Source organism: Labeo rohita, chromosome 1 (assembly GCF_022985175.1).
Source record: "Labeo rohita strain BAU-BD-2019 chromosome 1, IGBB_LRoh.1.0, whole genome shotgun sequence".
NCBI classification, from domain to species: Eukaryota; Metazoa; Chordata; class Actinopteri; order Cypriniformes; family Cyprinidae; genus Labeo; species Labeo rohita.
In genome coordinates, this window is record NC_066869.1 from 39,663,854 (window position 1) to 39,687,230 (window position 23,377).

Below are 23,377 nucleotides of genomic sequence, written 5' to 3' on the forward strand. Positions count from 1 at the left end.
CTCAACCTGGCAACCTACAACCCAGTTGTAGTAGTAGATGTGGGAAAATGAATTAAGCATCTCTGATGGAAATATGAGGAGAAGACTCAGGACTCCAATTCAACAACAGCTCGATGGAAGAATTTAATTTCATGTAAATATATAGTCATAATTTACATTTTACTTAAACATTTACCCCCATTTGAATTGTTCCCAGCAAGAGAGTTTTGTGTAAAAATTTCATCCGTCAGATGCCATTCCCTCTTTTGCAGAAAACTCGATTGCTTCCGTCAAGGGTTTCAAGAAATCTTTCAGAAAGAGTTCCGTCTTATTGACTTGACAATTAATTCTGAGCTCTGTCATTAGTGTTACTAATCTCTTTCTTACAAACAGAAGTTTGGGGAGGCTGCCAGACAGGAAACTGTTGAAAAAATGGCTAACAGATGCAGGATGCTTGTGTAATGTGAATCTGTCATAAATCATCTTATCTGTTATGGAATGAGCTGCATGGGCTTGCCCACAATCAATCCATTTATTATACCCGGTCAGTTAAATAATACTGTACTGATTACACAGGATCAAATTTACAGCAGTCTTACAGAGTTCAAATCAAGTTTATAGTGTAGTCACTATCACAACCTTTCAGTTACTTTTAGTTTTATTATGTCTTACAAGAAGTAGCAGAAGTAAACACTGACTCTAATAGTAATAAAAATATTTTATTTACACGTCTTTTTAAAAGCTCTAACCTACAAATCTAATGGCTAGCCTTCACCTGGAAGAAGAGAGTCAGACACACTTTAGTGTGGCTTTGTGTATGAAACATTAATCCACGTGCTTAATAGCATTGTTTTCTCATCAACATGACAGATCTGCATTCTTAAACATGAAAAGGGGCCGTTATTTCCACCAGATCCAAATCTTAAAATGACTGTTATTAGTTTAAATCGTAAAACCCTGAAGCACTTTTTTAGGTTATGAAACAAAACAACACAGTTGAGTAATTGCTTTAGGTGTGGATGCTTTTCAAGTGACGAAATGCAGGAAGTGTGCTTCACATGTTTTCACAGATGCCATTAATGCTGCATAATCACACATTTAAATACATTTTATCGTCATTGTCTTTTCAAATGAGGTTGCGGAATCCTGGAATATTTGTTTGGGAGATCTACATATGCGGTCATATCCATTTTTAAAATGGAGAAGTGATGCTGACTCTTATTTGACTTACAAATTTCCTCGTTTTCCTTTTGATTACACAAAGGTGTGAGGTGCACGCTTGATGAAACGTGTTATTTAATAAAGATAAACCCTCTGTAAACTGCAATATTCAGGATATCAGAGAGACAAGTGGTGCCAGTGTCTGTGTGTGTTACGAAATATGAAATAGTTGTCTGCACCGCAAACAATGACTGAATGTATCAACTATTAGTAGAACTAGATTTTTGTAGTTACTTTTCTCGAGGCAGCCAATAGAGGGTTTTCACAACGCGTCATCAACTAACTTTTTGCCACACCTGCCAATGGCCGGTAACATAAGAAAATTTACCAGCAAATTTGTTATATGATATCACGTTTCCGTTTCATTCCAGCGTAACCCCAGGTATGCGTCGCCACATTCTCAGGTTATAAAGAATAAAGAAAGTAAAAAGTTTATCTTCCGAAATAAAGGAGCAATATCTTTTCAGGTTTTTAAAACATTGTCTATGGACAAGCTAGTCATCAAACTGCTCTGATCTTATCAGCCCGTTTGTATCCTATTATTTGATTCGTTTTTGTGGTTTATGACAGCTAACCAGTCACAATGATTTTGTCTTCGGAAAATATAATTTTATTCGCTTAAGTCAGAAACGTCTTACGTCTTTTAAAACTGGCTGTTACATTGCATTGTTGTAATTCGTAAAAGTTTTACCCGCCACTAACTGGCGACTGACAGTGTTACATATACTCGTAGTATTAATCAGTTGAACTACGAAAAACATTTGGAGTATAGACCACCAAAAGTTATAACAAATCAAGGGGAAGAATGCAAAAAAAAAAGGTCTAAGGAACAAAAGGCATCTGTGGCTGGCCAAACTGAACCGGGATTTCCAGAGCAAGAATCTTGACATTTATGTTTGATCTTATTTCCAGTCAGGTAGGTGACATATTAGGTTAATATCTTACTTGATACTGCTTATACATATCTTTACAACAGATTAACTTTAGTTTGAAGTGTAAAAATGTAATAGGATATTGGTGAAATAACTTTGGTAAACGCTCTAGGTGTACTTGTGTTTGCTCTCTGGAGAAAATCAAAAGTTTTCATTAACAACGTGTTTTTGTAGCACTTAAACGCTTCTGGCTGGCCATTCCGTTCACATGAGTCATAATTCACTTCCGTCTAAACACAGAATTTTGTTTTCCATGCAAGAAGATCCTCAACATGATGTAAATAAATAACAGGATTATAAGGAACGTTGTGAGATGGCGATGACCGTAAGTAAGTGACACATTTTTTGTGATTTATAAAAGAAGGACTATTTGCGCACTTTTTAGGCTCTATTCAGAATTTGAATAAAAGTTTTGTTTTTAGTGCTGCTAACGGCCAGTTCGCGAGCGACATATAAATCCCTCATCCCTTACATAAATGCAGGATTCATTTTCACGTGGGAGAACAATATAAAATAGATGTTCATTAAGCAATGAATTAAGCAATGAATTTTCGTGTCAAAATATATATTTAAATTTAATTTAATTCATTTAAATGAGGTTCCAATCTTTTATAAAGGTATGACTAGTAAATCTTGCAATTCTCTCACTGTACATAGCTTTCCTGTTGTGATAGATTAAAATACAAAACAACCCCTAATAACCCCCCTGCTGTTTGATTCTCACTCCAAGTTGAACTCAAAAGTTAGCAGCCCTGCTTTCCGAGGTGCATATATGATGGATGTATGAATCAGTTCCACTCAAGTTCAAACAGGTGTAAAGAGTGACCGCAGGTGTAGCTCGTCACATTACAACATAACCTGTTCTACTACCTGACAACCAAAATGGTGCATTCATGGTTGGAGCAAGACAGCAATGTAGGCTACATTTTCTACCAAAATAATTAAACTACCAAAAAAGGTTCTAAAATGACAAATAAAGAACATAAACCAGTGTTTTAGGGGAGTAGGCATATTCAGACACGTCCCTCATGACCCCAGTTTATTCTACCGTGACTAAAGTCTATAACGATGATGCAACGCCCTGTGTTTAGTCAGAGTAAAAGATACTTGTTTCCGGTTTCACTTCGTTTTTTAAACAAATTGTGTCCATGAAAAACACCCTCACTGAAATGGTTTTTATAGCTTGTTATTCCTGCAGGCATGCTGCCAGCAGAAAGCTGGAAATAAAAATCAGGAAGAATAAGTGTTCCTGTAAAAGCTTATCCCACTGTTTTTTTTTCCCCTCAAGATATATTCTTAAGAATATTGATTCTGCACAAGAAATACTTTATTCCAGTTAAATAATCAAAAAGTGATTATTTAAAAAACAACAACAAAAACAACAACAAAAAAACAAAACAATTTTACTGTAATGTTTATTTTAATTAATTAGTATATTCTCTCAGTTTTCTGTCTGTAAGAGCTTTATCCATCTATCTATCCATCCTTCCATCCATCTAGTTCTCCAGCTTGTCAATTACTATCCATTTCTATTACTAAATCAAACTGCTGATTTTTTATGGTTTGGAGCGGAGATAAAAAACGCTTGTAGGTATTCACATTCAAGTTTATGACATGACTCAGTGTGTAGTAACATTGATTTAATGTTGTTGAGATGTAAAATAACCAAAGGTCAGTTTACAGGCACTGACAGGTGGTAAAACTGTTTACTTTATGCTCTCCTCAAGTTCTAATGTATTTGATTTTATTATTGTTTAACAGGTGGCAACAATATATTTTACAAGACTAGCTGAAACTAACAGTCAAGGTTACAGAGCAGTGTAGCTTATCTTATCCTAGCACACACAAAACATGCAACAATAACACCAAGAAGAAAACGATCACAATGCATACTCACTTGTTTAGTTTCACCTCATAAACCCAACCAAGGGTCTTTAGAGCATGCATATACCTACAAAAACTGAAAAGAGCCTGCATCAGCACATATAAGAAGGTGGTTGTGGACTAACAACTTGCTTAACTATATATTCATGATGTATGCTTTATTGACTCTGACCTGAATTTGCATTGCAAGGCCAAAAAGTTCATAGCAGTCATCATTTACTCACTCGCATGTTGTTCCAGATCTGCAATTTGTGAATTTCCCTTTTTCTTGAGGGTGAGTATATGATGACAGAAATTTCTTTTCTTTCATCTTTTTTTTTTTTTTTTTTTTTTTTTGGTGAACTGTCCCTTGAACTCTAATTGCTTTCGCCAACACATTTCCCCAAAGAGTGAATGCCAGAAGATCAAAATGCAGTGCAATACGAAATATTCCAGGGAATAATATGAAGAAAAAAATAAAAATGTAACTGACATTTCTTAGTAAAAGAAGTTTAACACTGGCAATGGTACAAAAGTATATTTTAAAGCTTCTATAAAATAAATTTGATGCTGATCGTTTTTGTCTCCACAGTAAGGTGGTTCAGCTTTTGAAATTATGGCTTGTACAACAGTACGCTCTTGTGTTCAAAATGTAGAAGTGCACAAGAGAGTATTTCTCCGCATGTGCGCATGCGTAGAAACGCCAGCTGAAAATGTGCGTCATAACAGTGCTCTGGCAGCATATATGCGCTTTGAGGTGATGGATTCTAGTCAGTGAATTATGGAATCCGTGCATATAAACTAATAATTTTGGATTTATTTATTAGTTATTAGTTTATTTAACAGTAAAAGTATGTTACACTCTGTTGTACTGTACTGTACTCCACTGTAAAATCCGCAGAAGTAAGCCGTTTTCTGCGAATGTGCGAAACTTCCGGTTAATCAGCTGTGGTTTCATATCACAAAATGAGGCTGAAATCATACTATTTTATAGTATTATAAAGGGTATGTCGATTAGTAGTGCATTATAAATATACTTTATCCTTATAAAAATACCCAAGATTACTTAAAGAACACAGACAAACCATATATTGTAGCAATGGTATGTTTATTGTCTTCAAGTTTCCTCAGTTAATATTTCTCTATCTGCGTTTTATTCAGCTACAGTGAAAACTGGAAAAGAGATTCCTGGAGCATCATCAGTAGTATAGAGGGTTTGCACCGATGTCACATTTTGGTCAGTTACCTGGATGTGCGGCCGTTGCGGCGATCCTCAAATGTAAGCAGTACAAATTACACGGTTAATGTACCACTGAAGACGTTCTACTAATTTATGTTATCTAATCCACAGAAAAGTGTGGAAGCTGCTGAATCATTCAGAGAAGGACTTGTTATATTGGAGGTGTTATATTTTGACAAGCTAAAGTTAATTCAGGGCGCAATGCTAAGCAGTGATAGTGTTTCCTTGATTACTGCTGTACACAAAGCTGCTCTACGCTTATTAACACTGCTTTATATTGCATTATACAGATGCTAGATGAAAAGAAAACGCCATGTAAACTATTCTGTAAACAGACAGTTCCCCTCAGCGGTATAATCATATAAACTCTTATCCCCAATTCAGTATTTAGGAGTTTCTTCCTATATTTTGTGCATCGTGAACAGTGAGATTAATCTGCCTGCTTTTCTCCACTTTATGTCCGTCTTCAGTATTTCTTGCCCCTGTTGGAACATGAATGCAGGGCTGTCCATATTGTCAAGCCCTGTAATAGGTTCTAAATATCTGTACAGTCTGCCTCCTTTATCATGGACTGATGACCCGACAATTAAATTTCTTATCCAGACATAGTGAATTCCTTTCGTATTTTTGCCAAGCCCTTACACAAGTTCCGTTCGGGTGCATTGTTTACATTCAGTGCCGTCGCAATGGCCGACTTCCAGATTGATGATGTAACGTGAAAATACTCAATTACTTCTGCTATAGATGTTTGCGGAAGTCACGCCTGACTCTTAACCGGAAGGATGCTTTGCTTTTCCGGTCTCCAGTGTTTCTAATCAAATTAGCGTATATTCTGAGCTGATAATCTAATGTTAAACCTTTTAAAATGTTTTTAAAAAGCACATGGTTCCATAGCGCCATCACTTTGCAATGTCGCAATGACCTTCATTTGTCAGTGCCTCACTCTCAGAGTTTAATGAGTGTGTAGATGACACAAAGCTGCCGACGTTAGCTATATTAAAAACAGATGGGCACTATTTGAATGGGTTCCTATGGAAACCGGAACAGAAGAGCATCCAATCAGAAGTTAGAATTCGTAATGGCGGCACTCATCATTTTCTTAGGAAAAAGATCTATAGACCAATTATTTCTTGTAAACATTTGGGATGCGCGTGCATCATGGTTGCAGAAAACTCAGGAGAGATAGCCTTTACGGCTAGAGAATTACACGGATATGGTACAAAATAGTCAAATTCAAAAAGATAGATTATATTGATTAAATGTCATTTTCAAAATGTTCTCTGCATATTACAAGAGCTTGTCACCCAGCAATAAGCACTGTTGCTCTACGAAATTGATGTTAAATAGTAGGATAGTCTTACAGATCCGAAATAGGGATTACGTTTTTGTGGGCAGTTCAAGTAGCAGTCTGTGGAGCCATGGAATAAAAAAATATATTAAAAAAAGGTAAATCTGATTTTATATTTTACAATTCTGACTTTATTCTTGTAATTCCAAGAAGAGGGTCTGTATTACTTACTATTGGAGAGAGCATAACGGTCAACTTGGATCATGTGTCCCTTAATAACCAATCAGATTACAGCCTTGACATCATTGAATTTCAGTCGTGCGACACCCAGTTGCCGTTTATGGATACCATAGGTATGAATGAGAAGTGCCGTAAGCTGAATCCCACCTGTCGCAAAAAGTCAGTGACTTCTCTTATAAAACAGCATTGAACTTGATGTCATGTACTATACTATAGGTTTGCAGACCAACGGCTGTGCAGAATTGTGGCATTTCGAATATTTAGTGATTACTATAGTGAATGACGTCAAGTTGACCATTACAATATGGCGGACGCCTTACGTATAGCACCCCACAGAAACAGTCGCTAATGAGGCATCTGTATATATATATATATGGTTCTAATAAGCACATAACAACTCGTCATTCTCTCTTTTCCCCTCTGCTCAAAATAAGAGTTCATATCCCACGCTTCTGTCTTTTTCCCTCAGAACTGACAAATTCACTATTTCTGAGTTAAACTGAGTTATGAAGTCCGAATTAGGAGATATAAAAAAATCTGAATTGTGAGATATAATATATCAATGTTATGTAAAAATGGTAGTAGGTTTAAATAATATTTCATGCTGTAACTGTAGGGATAAAACAATAAGTCCCCTATGAACAGCATATGTGGATATTATGTAGACCTATAGTTGCAAATCCAATTTATGCTTTAAAAGAGTAATCATAGCAGTTTTCATCTAGGACGTCCATTTAAACATCTGAGTTTAGCTTCAAATGGTGTTTTTGATGCCAGTGTTCTATAAAAATTATTTGCATTCCGATTTTGACATCAAAAGGCACAAAAATATATATTTTACCCCATTACCTCCGCTTGTTACCAGTGTTTTTCTGCAAGCACTATGCGCATGCAAGTGTGTTTTACACACAAGATATTCGTCTTGGTGTTAGGAGCTTCCAGTATAGAAATACAAACAATTTAATTCACATTCCACATCAATAAAACAGTTATTTCATTGCATGTGTACTTGGTAATGCTCACAACGCCCTATTTTGGGTAAAAATTTGGGGAAAGATAATACTTTTCTCTAAAGAAACAGAATTCCCTGAATTATCGCCATTGATATCATTATCACAATAAATACCTTAAATTATTGTGATAAATTTTTAAGCCCATATCGCCCATCCCTAATTTTTTCCCTGCAATATATACATATACATATACATATACATACATATATTATATATATATATATATATATATATATATATATACATATATATATATATATATATATATATATATATATATATTTTTTTTTTTAATACCAATTCAACTATTGTAAATTTGTCTATTGGCAAAACCATTATTGTACTGCACAAAAAACTACTACACATTTTATTTATTTATTTATTTATTTAGGGGTTAGGGGGTACATGATACCATGGTACTGCCCTAGTGGTATAGTACCAATGATGTACAGGATTGTCAACAAAAGGATACCGCCCCTAATAGCACACATACATCAAGGAGACGTCTATTTAAAGTCTGCATTTACATCTGGAAGACATATTTTTTCTGGAAGACGAGTGTTTGCTCATCTGCAATACATCTATAGGATTTTTCTTATCAGATGTCAAATAGACGTCTGTTGGATGTCTTTAAGATGTTTATGATTTAGAATGTATGTAAAACTGACATCTCACAGATGTATGTCAGATGTCTGTATACAGCAGATGCTTTCCAGATCAAGTGATCTTTAGAAGACATCTTGCAGATGTACATGTGCTATCTGGGGTTAGAAGAAACGCTTAACAGTATTACAGCATGCTTCATTTAATTATTACTATTAGTAATAGTTCTTAATAAACTAAGAACTTTAGTTTCTCAATGTACATTTGCACAGTTTAATCACTCTTTAGCTTTTTGTGCAATTTATTATATAATGTGACAAATGGGATTTTTTTAAATGCATAAATAGGCTAATCAAAAACGCTGCGTTAAGATCAAATATGTTTACAGTTTTAGATGGTGCTGTGCATGTTGCACCCTGTAGGATGGTGAAATGTAACGTCAGTTATGCTTATATGGGTTAAGCTGTAAATTATTCAATTGACCTTAGTGTTATTGTTACAATGAAGATTTATCAAGTATGAATATGAAAACTCTACAAACGCATGATGTTTGTGAAGGCGGGGCATGGCTTTGAAAGGGAGGGGAGAAGGGGGCGAGGTGCTGTATGCAAACACGTCCAAGAGAGAGATGGCAACGTCAACGCGCATAATGATGAGCCCATGGAACCGTTGGATGTGAAAGCGCTTCTTCCTCCCGTTGGTGATCGACCCCAAGGTTTACATATCTGATCATCTGACAGTGATCGGCGCATCTCACTTGAAGAGACCAGGAACGGAAGCAGAAGCTCAGAAAGACAAAAAAAAATTCAAGTGCTCTCCTTTCGGTCTACAGGAGGGACGAGAGGAGACTGACTGCGCTTCCCCGCATCATCCTCTTCCTCGCGCTGCCGATTCCCCATCACAATGGCTCTGACCATCTGCACCAGGTTCACGGACGAATATCAGCTTTTTGAGGAGCTCGGAAAGTAAGTGCTGGATTTTCCACTGCAGAATGATTGCATGCCTGTGCATTTGTTATATAATGTGCACATCTGATGTTGCTGAACGCATAATGAAATGATGCGACTGCGACGCGTCTTGTGTTTGACAGCTCCGCTGTAATTGCAGCGAACGCTTATAATAACCTTGCCGTGAGCGCTTGATTACATAGTCTCTGTCTCAAAGCCTAGCGAGCTGCCAGCCCAAACGGCATTCTTTGACAATCACGGGCGCGTTTGGAACAGACCGCAACGTTCCAAACGTGCCCGTGATGCCCAAAATGCGGTGCAGGTTGGCAGCGCTCTAGGGTTTGTGACGCGGCCATTGTGATCATCACGTCAGATATCCGAACAGCTGGTATAATGTACATTTTAGGGGGGTGGGGCTCGGGCTTTTTACCCTGGAGACAGAAATACTCATGGCAATGCGACAACAGTGCAGACACACATTCCCGTGCCGTTAATTATCGCGTTGGGGATTCCTTGCTTTGCGTTTGACTGACTGGGGAGGGGGAGGGTGCGCAGAGGCCACATCGGTGGTCCCGATCTGCACGGGTTTCAGGAGATACCCTGGTATATTTCAGCGTGTGATAGATTTATCCCTACGTGCTGATGCGTTCAGATCTAAAATGTCCCGGATTGAGTTCGTTTTTAAGCCCTTTGTGACCTTAAATTGAAATCACTTGAATAACAGTCCGTACAAAATATGATGTTATCAAAACGTCTCTGCGCCATCTGCGCGGTGGCATCATGTATAAAGACTGGGCATCACAGCTTGGCTCCCCACTGCTTCATAGAGATGCCTACTTTTCTATTTGCACCATTTTTGATTTCATTAAATTTGCAAATGATCATCATACACTAAATGATTACTTAACCATACCCTTCCAAAATAAGGCGAAACAAAGATTTGGGGTTAATGCATTTTTGCAAATAAGTTTTAACAGCTATTTCATACAACGTTTCACTAGCCAAAAGTAAGATTGAAAGTCAGAGTGCGCTAAATAGACGCTCGCGAAGTCACTTTTATCTGAGAAGGTTGCTATAGCAACTGTACGCTATTCGAGATTCCATTAGGATCAGTATACTCTTTTTGTACTCTATACAGTATACTCTTGTTAATGAATCCTTCTATAAGATAAAATGATTCTATATAGTTTCTATAGAAAAAATGTACAAAATTAACATAATATTATATTTTTATAATTTAATTTTTTTAAATAAATTTACTCTAAACCATAAAATAGCAGTAAATACTTTTTAAAATAATTTATGTGATGTATGTTTTCAGCATATATATATATATATATATATATATATATATATATATATATATATATATATATATATATATATATATATATATATATATATTATTCTATAAATTAAATACCATTATTTAATTTTTTTCATTTTTGGCCATATATAGAAAACAAAATTAACATTATAAATATAATCCAAGTAAATGTGATGTAATTAATTAGGTGATTCTTATTTATTTATTTATTTATTAAAACTAAAAAATATGATAAATTTACAATAAACCATGAAATAACAGTAAATATGACAGTAAATACTTTTTAAAATAATAATTTATGCATGCTGTTTGTATTTTTATTCTTCCCTCTTTTTTTGACCATATATAGTTAGGTGTTTTAACCGTTACTGTACTTTCTTATTGGTTTATATATTTATTTATTTTTAATTCCTTTATTTTAAGTGAGATTTATCGGAAAATGCATCACTGTCTCATTCTGTATGAGTGAAGAACAACCACAGAAGAGGGGACATTTAAGGTGACATGTAATTAACCCCTTCATTTCCAGCGTGCACACACACAGATTTGGTGTGTGTACGCGGCCAGCGAATATGCTAAGCAATTTCAAAACACCCACACACGCTCATCAAATACACACGGACAAACAACCATGGAAAATCGTAGTTGTGTAACCTTGGAAGCGCTCAGGCTGTGCCTCCATCATGGCACAGATTCTGCTCTCCATGCCATATGCTCTATCTGTTCGGCATCAGGGCCTCGTGCCCATTTTTTCCCTCACCGTCTTCTCTTTTTTCCCTTTTCTTCAGGGGCGCCTTCTCTGTCGTGAGGCGATGCGTGAAGATATCATCCGGCCAAGAGTATGCGGCCAAAATCATCAACACAAAGAAGCTGTCAGCCAGGGGTAAGTGACTTTTATTTAGTGTGCCATGCTCCTATCAGGTGCCATGCAGGACCTGAGTACAGTTAATAGAGCATCGAGTGTAGCCAAACATGGCAACATTTGATGTAAAAACAGCATATCTGGTTAAACCCAGGATAAGAGACTGTGCATCTGGGTCTCATCTGGAGCTCTGTGCGTGTGTTCTGACGTAACGGATGCTTGCGTCTAAGCATAACTGTGAAGGAGCTGAAGGGATTATGTGTTTGAGAACCACATATCAATCTGAACACTGTATATGAATGAGTATGGATGAAGTAAGTTGAGTGTTTTGTGGTTTTGTGTGTGTAAACACAGTAATATGCGATGTGTGCTTATATATATGGTGCTTTCAATGGCTTTGGCTGGTCTTATCCCCTGTTGGAAAGTGAGCGACCCAGTTCTTTCAGATCCGTCAGTGTAATTGTTGCTGTTGGCCTGTTTGCCTGCAGGCTCTGCTGCTATAGGGCAAAACCACCGATCAGCCTCCTTCCCACCCTCAGAACAACCAATCATTTCTCTTCTCCCACAGCATCTCTCCTCCTTAGAGCCAATCATATGACTCACATTGCCTTTTTCTCAACAATTCCATCTTTTTGCTGTGAAGTTTACCTTTCGGAATGTGAATTTGGAAAGGGAAATCATGCATATTTTCTGGATCATTAGGATTGAATTACACCCCCTCCCTTCTCTGCACAGTGGGATTGAAATGGACACCTAGATTCTGGGATCAGTATCACTGCACTGGTGCATGCTGGGATACCGTTTCCAAAAATACAGCATCGGGTGGTGTGGCAGTTTATGTTGTATTCATATCTCTCTCGAGCGCGCTCATACTCGCAGAGCACTGCAGTGCTCCGCTGCACTCGATGCTGTTCCGTGTCAGAGATGGTCTTAACCTCTTTTCGTGATAAGCCCAGGAATTGCGATTTTATGAGCACACACATGTTAAAATGCCACTGCACACAGACACACACACGTACTGACACAAGACCCATCCTCGCTAGTAGGACCGTGACCTCCAGTCCTAGATTAACGCAGGGTAAAAGGTGACATTTGAGGAGGTGAAGTGATTACAGACAGGTCAAAAACTGCTTTTTTTCATTAATACGCTGTAAAAAAGTCACAGTATGTGTCTTTTTCAAATTCAGCTGCATTGTAAAAATGTTTTGTCTGGTACAGTAAAAGCAAAACACCCCTGGCAAATAGGGTAAAAATATAACTAATAGATATTATATTTCTCCAGCTGACTGATTACATTAAGTATAATCTTTTTTTCTGTTTCAAATATGCAATTGAGGCATTATCTAATTAATATGCACTAATGTGCATACATTCCAGAACAGAAATCTGAACACTGGATAAAGACAGATTCAAACGTCTTGTTTTATCATGTGTAAAATCAAGCAAATGATATACGGACAGACTAGATATAGAATATAGATAGGACTAAAACTGTGAAGTTTTTTCCACTAGTCAGAAACAACACGTTATGAAATGTAGAATAGCGCAGAAGTTTTTTTTGGCAGTAGTTATTTCTTTTCTTTTTTAAGGGTTTTTGCAGTGATGCCATAGAGGAACAATTTTGGGTTCTTTATAGAACTTTTAGTGAACAGAACCTTAAGTGCAATGGAAAGGTTCAACCTGATCTCATGACCAAAACGTACCTGTGTGATATACGCTAAATACGTGCCGCCATGTACGTTTCAGGAAGCATAACAAACGCAGCCATGGCGAAGCACGAAAGGATTTGGACAGCAGAAATGGAAGATCAGCTTGTTGATTTGTGGCAACAGCACGAGTGTTTATACAACGTGTCTTGTAAAACTGTCGTCCACAATGTTTATTCTCAAGTCTCGAGAGATTTTGAAAGATTTCCCATGTTCACAGTCAGGACTCTGGTTGAAAAGCTGTTGGTGCTATAAGAGCAAAACGGTTAAATCTAGGACTTTTTGTCCTCATGTTTGTGGTCTCTCACATTTTAAAGATGTTATGAGATTTTAAAATTATTTTAGTGTGTACCCAGCATAAGGCTGGCCAAACACTAGATAATTTTCATATCTTAACCGATTTTAAAACCATGGGAAACCACAGACATGAAGACAGTTTCAACCGATTTTTAGCCTTATAATCCTGTGAATGCACACATTAGATGATTCGACCAGACCACAAGACCACACGCTTGTTAATTGTAGAAACAATTTTACATTGACACGCGATCTCACGAAGACTCGCTAGATCAAACGTGAGATCAAATGGAGTAAAACACAATCACAAGCATGCCGTTTTAGCTTGTTTTTCAATCTCTCATCTTTCAGCTCTTTCATCGCGGGTCATATTTTTCAGAGGATTCGTACCCAAGGATTCCACAACCTAAATTGGTTCAATGCCAGCTGAGCTACCGAGCAAGCTTGTTACACCCCGAAAGCGAAACTGTAGCTGTAATCATAACTGTGTACGAAAACGATTACAAGTACTCGCTGTTTTACCACCTCTAGTGTTCATTTCTGTTGGAAACTGCAGTGATATGTACTTATGGTAGTATTTTGCATCTTGCGAAAAAGTTCCCACAGGTACGTTTTCGTCATGAGATCAGGTATGAAAGGTTCCATTTTAAAGGTTCTTTTTTGGAAACTTAGATGCCAATAAAAAGTACCTTTGTCTGAATATTGGTAGTTGTTTACTATATAGTAGGTGTAACAAACACCACAAGAGCAAAATATCTCTAAATAGTTCTAAATTAATAAGAAAAATGCTTAAAAGTAATAGAAATCTTGCATTGGAACTAAACACAATAAATTCACTTACAGTATGGTCAAAATACAATCTTTCAAAACAAGTTTAATATCATACGCCATTTTCTTCTTAGGTAAATTCATCTTGTGTGTGTGGGATTTTTGGAAAAACGACAAAGATACTGATTAATAGTGAGATTTTTTTGTTGTTTAAAAATAGAAAAACACAGAGGAGGATAAAGACTGTAAACGAGAAAACTGGAATAAGAAAAAGGCAAAAGAGAGGTCAACAAACAAGCTGAGTACAGATTGTGTATTACGTAAGGCAAATGCCATGTAGAAGAGCAGAGGCAACAAAATACAGAAAAGAACGATGAGAAGAAGAAGAAGGGATAGTGTTGGAGTTAGATGAAGAGGAGGGAGAAAAAAAGAAAGTGGAATTGCAGTAGCCTGGTGTCTGACAAAACCCACAGATGGTCGTTGTCCATGTTGACAGTGCGACTGTATGTGTTTGTGTTATATCAGATGAATGCTAAAAGAAAGAATCTGCTAGCTTATTACGATTTGGTCTTTTGGTGGTGAAGATAACTAAGAATAAACAATGTTCTTTGACCTTATCTGTCCTCATTTGTTACTTGTGAGCGTTACAGTGCTGTGCTCAGCTGTACTTCATTTTATAATCATTGCTTTGATGTACTATGGAGCTTAGTATGGGTTGATGGAGTATTTTATGTGACAAGAATGAAAACAAGGCTGTGAAGGATAGTCAGTATGTTCAGTGGTTCATATTATGTAATTTGGTGTTGAACGCCGCATTCTTAAAAAATAAAAAGCTTCTTTATTGACATCTGTGATTCTGAGAACAATGGTTCCATTCCACAAAAGGTTCTTTATAGTGGAAAAAGGTTCTTTATATTGTTAAAATGTTCATTACACTAAGAAAAAAGGGTTCTGTTAAGAATTGGTTCTTTAGAGAACCAAAATGGTTTTTCTGTGGCTTTGCTCTGAATCTGGAACCTTTAGAGCAGAGGTCACCAAACTTGATCCTGAAGGGCCGGTGTCCTGCAGAGTTTAGATCCAACTCACCTCAACACACCTGCCTGGAAGTTTCAAGTATGACTAGTAGGACCTTGATCATCTGGTTCAGGTGTGTTTGATTAGTGTTGGAGCTAAACTCTGCAGGACACCGGCCCTCCAGGACCGAGTGTGGTGACCCCTGCTTTAGAGCGTACATTGGTGAGATGGTTTGTCAGTGAATTGCTGTACGTTTTACTCAATATTTACAGTATTTCACTAAAATTTAATATTTAATTAACTTGTATTATACATTAGCTTAAGGCTAAATTACCCAGACTCCTAGATCTTGGGTTTTCAACCAGGGAGCTGGGGCCCACCAGGGTGCCTCAGTAAACAGACTAGAATTAGAAAATAAGCTAAAATCAAGATACTTTGTATATTAATTCACCCCCTCAACAACAGTATTTTTCCCTACTGTTTTCAAAATCCTGGATACGTGAGGAAGCGTAATTTTAAAAGTGTGATTTCTAGACCTGGAAGAGTCATGAAAATTAATCTAATCTTAAAACGTTTTTGTAATTTTTTATAAAGAAGTTATGTCAAGCTCCAAATTATTTTGTGTGTTAAAAATTGAGTAAATATTCATACAAATCTTATCCAGTAAATTAAGAATGGCTGAAAAAGTCATAGGGGCTAAGAATAGACAATAGTGGGAAAAAATGACATTGCAGTATTTTGCTTTTCTGCAATATATTATTAATCTGTAAAAAACAGGAATTTTCATCAGATGGCTTGAATGATTCATTATTTGGACATAATGAAACATTTGATGGGGTGATTGTGTTGTGGAGTGCACTTGCATAGAATTAAAAAAAGTGAAAAAGAATGAAAACTGTCTCTTCTTTTGAGTGTGAAGTCCTTTTTGAACTGAACGATTTAGGAAAAACCTAAACAATTTGAGTGTTCATACTTTGATTTACTTTTTACTAGAACCATTTAAAAAATCTCTTTTCACCTTTTTTTTTTTTTTTTTTTTTTTTCAGATTTCATAGGCCACATTCCCATGGTTTTGGAAAAATTCAGCATGACTGTCCAATAATAATAATAATAACTGTGATTATTATGAAATAAAAATATTAAGCAAATAAAGAATATATTATTATAAGAACGTATTAATTCTAAGAATATATTCATTTTGTAAATATAAATATAAATGCTAATATTTCCATCTTAATTTCTTCATTTTCAAACTTTTTTTGTGTGTGTGTGTTGCCACAAAAAAAAAAAAAGTGCTGCCAGTTTCAGACTGAAGCTTGGCACTTCATTTACACCAAGAGCCAAGCCATTCTAAGACACTAAATCACTGTTTCATAAACTATACGCTTGTAAATGAAGCATAGATTTATTCAATTAAATTTTATTTTAATTTATATTGTGGTGCCTTCAAATATTATTGTGGAGACGAAAAGGTTTAAAATCATGAATCTAGATATCTGTGTTGAAAAAAAGTGTCAATCAACCACTCTTTGTATGAGTGTTTTATTTTAATGAATAATGAGTGGTTTTCCAACCTGATCTATTTTAAGAGTAAGATTGTACAAATTCGTTCAATTTTTGCTAAATTGTTTGTTTTTTATGAGTTCCTCATCACATTCGTGATGCAGCTTTACCTACAGTACAAGTGAGTATCAGGGTTTTTATGCATCTTTGCAAATTACCTTTCTTAATAATGTGCTAGTTAGCAAGTTTCGTGGCTAAATGCGGCTAAAGTAAACAGACCGGCTCATCACCCCACAGAAGAGAGGGGCGGGGTGAGCAGAGCTCATTAGCATTTAAAATAACATGCAATAGAATGGCTCGCTCTGAACAGGGCTGATTTTGACAAGGTAAAAAGGGTTTTTACACTACCACTGAGAAATTTTAACCAAAGTATGTTATAGACGTCTCTTTAAGACCCTAAAGAAAAGAGCCATTTTATTCTATCCAGAATATTGAGAGCTTATTTGGCAGAACAGTCTGTTCAGTTCACATATGCCATATATATTTTTGTGTATCGCACAGTGAATTCATAGTGAATGCTTCGCATTAAGATGCTAAGTTGAACATTTCTGAATATTGTCAAGAATTCAGAGATTGTGTTAATGAAGAATTCACACAAGCTCTGTCTGAGCTGCTGTTCAAGACAGAATGTTCATTACCTCTGAATCTCCTTGACCTGTGTTGAGTCATTCACTCATGGTGTGTGAAAGAGAGAGACTACAATCACATGAGAGGCTATGGTGCTGCAAAGCTAAAAATAAACTCATTGGTTTCTCAGACAGCACTTCATACGCCGCCATACAGTACTCTCTCTTTTTCTCTCTCTCTCAAGCACACAGGGTTAAATGGAAATGGAATTCGTGAACTGAATACATATAGGAATGGATTATCAAACAAACAAAAACTGGCCAATGTATTTTCTTCCTGTAAGTCTTATATAATTTCTTTGTGGTGTTTTACATAAGCAGTTACATAAATTCTAAATCATAAACATCTTAAAGTCATTTTCTAAATGTCTGTTTAACATCTGTCAGGAAATTACTTGATGAGAATGCACCCATCAAATAGACATCTCTGCAGTGTACCTGCACTATCAGGTTCACATAGTGACAGCTGATTTGCCAAGCTTAGCGTACAGCTAGCTGATTAGCCTGTTGGTTGTGCATATTGCCAACTGATTAGCCTGTAACCTTCCATTGTGAAAAAGAATTACACTTTAGCATGCTTATAAAGTTACCTAGTACAAGTACTAATTTCGGAAATAATATGCTTTGAAAGAAAATACTTACATGGATAGTTCGCTCAAAATGTAAAATTCTGTCATTAATTTCTCACACTCATGCCATTCCAAACCTGAGAACTTTGTTCATCTTTAAGAAAAATTATGACCCTGCATAGACATCAACACAGCTACTATGTTCAAGGACCAGAATGGTAGTAAAGACATTGTTAAAATAGTCCATGTGACATCAGTGGTTCAATCATAATGTTATGAAGCTAAAACAATACTTTTTGCGCTCAAAGAGAACAAAAATAACAAATTTATTCAACAATTTATTCTCTTCCGTGTCAGTCTCCACCACCACTCCATGAGAGTACCACAACGCATACGTGTGGTGCTGCTGACACAGGAGTCGGCGTTCACACAGACTATTTTAATAATGTCCTTACTACCTTTTTGTGCCGTTTGAACATTTTAGTTGCGTTGCTGTCTCTGCAGGGTCAGGAAGCTCACTGATTTCATCAACAATATCTTAATTTGTAATAAGTTCTTATGTGTTTGGAACAAATTAATTTCAGAATTTTCATTTTTGGGTGAACTATCCCTTTAAGTGAACCGAATGTATTATAGTTTACACTTACATTAAATGTAATTTATTGAACCTAAAGGTGCTTTTCTGACCCACTTAAGTAGGACTTAAGTGCATTTTTATGTTTTATTTCATAATTACTTTTGTTGTTTTTGAAATACGATTAAGTGTACTGCTAAGAGAGTTCTAACAAGAATTAACTAAAATATACTCCAGTGTCATTTTCATTGAAACTTATTTGTCGTGTGTTTACATTTGCAATTCCACATTTGTACTTAAGTTGCAATTTAGTAAATTTAAAATGTAATTACATGTAATATCAAGTAAGACACTACAGTTAAAATTATAATGAAGTACTTGTGTTTTAGTATGTTAGTTAACACATCAAAATAAGTGTTTTACATTATTACAAATTCTTGTGTATGTTTTGTCTTCGTTTCTCCCTCTGCTTGTATGTGAAACCTAAGCCAGCTTGCCTCGTTGCCCGTATTATACCTGCAAAGACAGCATTTTCACTTTTTGAACGCAGCCTATTTCTCTGTTCACACTCTGTGCTAAACTAGTAGGTCAGTGCTCAGACTGTGTAGTATAGCACAGTGAGAAACTCAATGCCCACTTTAATAAACTAGGCCATGGAATTCTGAGGAGAGATAGCTAGGGCACTTTTAATTAGAGACACATTCTCTCAGTTCCCCGTCTCTCTCTTTTGCTCTTTGACCAGTAGTTCAGATTCGCTCATGTCTGAGGGCTGTAACTCGCTGGAGAGTCTGTGGTCTCGTTAGAGCTAAAGGGTCACTTGCCTGAGATACACTGAGGCCTATCGCCCTCCGTCCCTGAGGCTGTAAACAAAAGGAGCTAAACATCATCACAGATTGCAGAATGGTCAGAGTAATGTTTCACGCTGAACCATGTATCCATTGAGAACCGAATGTTCTGTTCTAAACTTGAAGTTGTACACACTCAGTGTGTCCTTGATTGTGTGTATGTGTGTGTGTGTGGGCACTCCTTTGTAATATTTTTGATGTTCTGACAGGTCAACAATTTAGATTGAAGTCATCTCTTAGCGAAAGTGATAGACTGATACATCAGCCAGGCCAATAAATCAGCTATTTTGAGATTATTGGCCTCGGTTGGCCAATTAACAGAAGCATTAGCTCCCCCTGATGTCTCCTTAATGTCTCTCCTAGTGTCAGTTTCGAAATCGATCATCAGTCTAGTCAATGAATAATGGATTCCTTACAAATATTTTTAGCTAGGTTTTGGAAGCCAGCCTATCACTTTCTCTATAGTGCTATTGATTTTTAATTAAAATAATGTATAAACCTCTTAATATCGATTTACCATCAGCTCTGAAGTTGATTCTTTGTGTGATTTTGTAGTTTTATTTTAGTTTTCCTTAGTATACTAGCCTAATTTCCTGTAAATATCAGCAGTGCACACAATCCTGCAGCGGTCAACACCTTGGATCGACCAATCAGAGTAGTAACCGTTACCATGGAAACAAGAACTGCACTGAAAGAGTGCAGCAGCAGACTCCCATTCCCATGAAGCATTGCAAATGATGTAATTGAATCAGTCTTTCTACAGATTCAAACAACTACACGTTTGACTGTTTTGTGATAAACTTCAGAGATCACATTTTATAATTTTAATAAATGTCTGTAAATTAATCATTTTATTTCATAGTTTACCTTCCATTTTTTATTATTTGATTGCCATTTGCAATCATGGGGTATATACCCAGATAGCACACGTACGTCTGCAAGATGTCTGTTAAAGATCACTTGATCTGGAAAGGATCTGCTGTGTATAAACATCTGGAAGACGTCTGTAAGATGTCAGTGTTACATACATTCTAAATCATTACCATCTTAAAGATGTCTAATAGACGTCTATTTGACATCTGATAGGAAACGTCCTATTGACAAATTGCAGATGAGCAAACAATCTAAAAAAAAATATTTTGCAGATGTAAATGCAGACGTCAAATAGACATCTCTGAGATATACCTGTGCTATCAGGGTAGTTAAATGCTTCTCTTCTACTTTTGTATTTTGCTCAGATTTTCAAATACTTTGAAACAAAGTTCAGTATACAGTTGTACAGCACACTGTATCCTTTGTGAGTCTTTGTATTTAATAGTTATCCAAATAATCACAAACAAAAGATTTTTGGATTAAAATATCTAAAAACCACTAGAACAGTGTTAAATATATTTGTTGACTGGAGTACTTACATTATCCCAAATGTTTCCAAGAAACTGACATTCACACTGTCAGTTTTTGGGATTGACAATCACATTTACTTATAGCCGCTCATATCTCCGTCACTGTAAGTTACCGAAACCACACATGAAACCATGCAACACACGGTTGCACTGAATGACGTGATGGAGAAGCAGTTTTCCAGTCCTGTTCCGTTCACACAGCACATGTGTTCTGGGAATGTGGTTGTGAGTCCTGAAAATTTACGGGTGTTAGTTTTGTGTATAGAATGCGGTTGCACTGTAAAAAGTTTTTACCAGTTTCAACTTAAAAATTTAAGTTTAGCAGCTGCCTTAAAATTTTAAGTTAAATCGACTTAAGTTAAATAAACTTAAAAGTACAAGTCATTTTAAACTTATTTTATTATAGTTAGTTGAAATGACTCGTATTTTTAAGTTGATTTAGCTTAAAATTTTAAGACAGCTGTTGAACTTAAGTTTTTAAGTAGAAACTGGTGAAAATTTTTACAGTGTGTCACACCCTTAAATAACCGTTCTGTGTGTGAACATAACTGTATGAAGGACTCAAATACAGGACTGACAACCATATTCTGCTGCTGTGTGAACGTGGTCTAAGTTATTTTAACTAGTGGCCCGTCCCTTGTCATTGCATCACCTGCCAATGATGTCATACACCCCCGGTTTCCAGTTTTATTTTGTAGAAAAAAATAGGCCCTGTTCCAAATGGCACACTTCATGTGCACTTATGGTCTTGCAGACTTACAATAGCCGTCACGCACGCATGTCCGTTAAGTCCATGAGACTGTAGGGTGTCCCATTTGTCATATTAGTGTTCAGAAGGATTCTTTGCGGCCACTATGCCCCCTCAATGCACACTTCTGCCAAGCCCGAAAATGCAGACTCGGAGGAAGCATGTTATGTTATGAGCATTTTTTCAGTGAAGCCGGTTCTGTAATCAGTAAATCTCCAGCAGGTGCTTTTAGATGGATCAGCATTTAGTACACACAGCCGTAGTTCGCTGAAAAGCTACGCTATATCGCATTCATTATTGCAGAATTGCAGACGATTTAATCGAGCGATTATGAAATCGTTCGTGATAATGACAGCTGTTTGTGTAGCTTCTCAGTGAACTACGCCTCTGTGTAGAAATGCTGCTACATCTGAAAGCACGTGAACATATTTTTACTCCAAACTCACTTCATAATGTCAGTCGAGTGTGCTTTTTACACAGAATAAGGCACTATAGTATTCATAGTATGAATAGTATTCTAAGCAGTGATAAAGGCATTGCGTTATTATGTACTGTATTTAAGGAAAATTATAATAAGACTCAGATAAACCATACACTGTCGTAGTCGTGTGTTTATTAGTCACGTTGAATCAGTGAAAGAAGTTAAATCTGTTTTTTCAGCTGCAGCGATCATATCTTCTACGACGTATTTAGAGTTTCTGCGCGAGAGCGCCCTCTGGCCTTCTGTACTGCTGATTACAGAACCGTGCTTCACTGAAAGATACGCATGACAATCGCAGCTTTTGATTTATCGCAATTTTGATTTATCGTGCAGCCCTACTGCTTTACCCCACATACGCATGACCCGAAAGAGCGGAAGCCATCGACTGTGCCATAATGAAGGCTCTGCTGTTTTCGAGCTGTGTGTCGAGCTCATCTCTTATTAGCAATCACTCCAAAAGCCTCATTTCGCTTCCACTGCTTTCAGCTCCACTCTGCTTCATACTACAGTGATGTTACTAAAACTTTAAGACATTAGATCATCCATTAACATGATTTCTGCCCGAGACCTGTCAGATTGCATCAGTTGTGGGGAAGAAGATGATAACTCCCATGATTCCACACTCAATCACAGCGTCATCAAACCACACCTTTGTTTCTTTGTTTGTGTTGAATATGCGACCTCTAGCGGCAAAAATTACATACTGTGCATTTAAGAGAGCCAACTACAGTGATTTACACGTTTATGTATCCCCACAAAAATACGAATGTATGCAGTTTTGCAATATATTTTGCAAATTCTGTTCATAACTTTAAATAGTGCAATGCAGTTTGCAAATGCTTGTGAATTTTGTCCAGATTCTACAGTACTTACATATACTTGCTGCACTAGAAAAAAAGAACAACAGCAACAGTATGTAAATCGATCTGAATGTGGAAGATAAAAAAGTCAGTGCATGTTTCTCTTCTGAATATAGACTCTGGTCTGAATATAGGCAGCTGGGTACAGATCGGAAGATTGTGAACGTTGTTATTTATTTATTTATCAAGCATGATTGCTATAGCCAAGTCAAAGGACTAGCCAAGTTTGGTCATTCATTTCAGAGGTTTATTGCTCTCTCTCTCTCTCTCTCTCTCTCTCTCTCTCTCTCTCTCTCTCTCTCCCGATGATCTCAAATCTCTCATTAATCTCCTGGAAAAGCAGCACAAAACATGAAGGAATACTCTGTATCTCACACACACAGCATCTCTCTCTCTCTCACACACACA

At 36.6% G+C, this 23,377-nt stretch overlaps 1 protein-coding gene across 12 annotated transcripts in view; it reads left to right on the plus strand.

Annotated features, from left to right (window-relative positions):
* Window positions 1–8,976: 8,976 nt before the first annotated feature.
* camk2d2 (calcium/calmodulin-dependent protein kinase (CaM kinase) II delta 2) overlaps window positions 8,977–23,377 on the plus strand; it is a 42,863-nt gene continuing 28,462 nt past the window's right edge. For 3 of the 12 annotated variants that reach the window (XM_051117474.1, XM_051117483.1, XM_051117496.1), the window contains exons 1-2: window positions 8,978–9,344; window positions 11,442–11,536. In XM_051117474.1, coding sequence (XP_050973431.1) covers window positions 9,283–9,344; window positions 11,442–11,536 — 157 coding nt within the window. In that variant the 5' untranslated portion in view covers window positions 8,978–9,282. Of the gene's footprint in view, window positions 9,345–11,441; window positions 11,537–23,377 lie in introns of all 12 variants that reach the window. The other 9 variants (XM_051117522.1, XM_051117550.1, XM_051117556.1 and 6 more) reach the window with 4 other exon arrangements.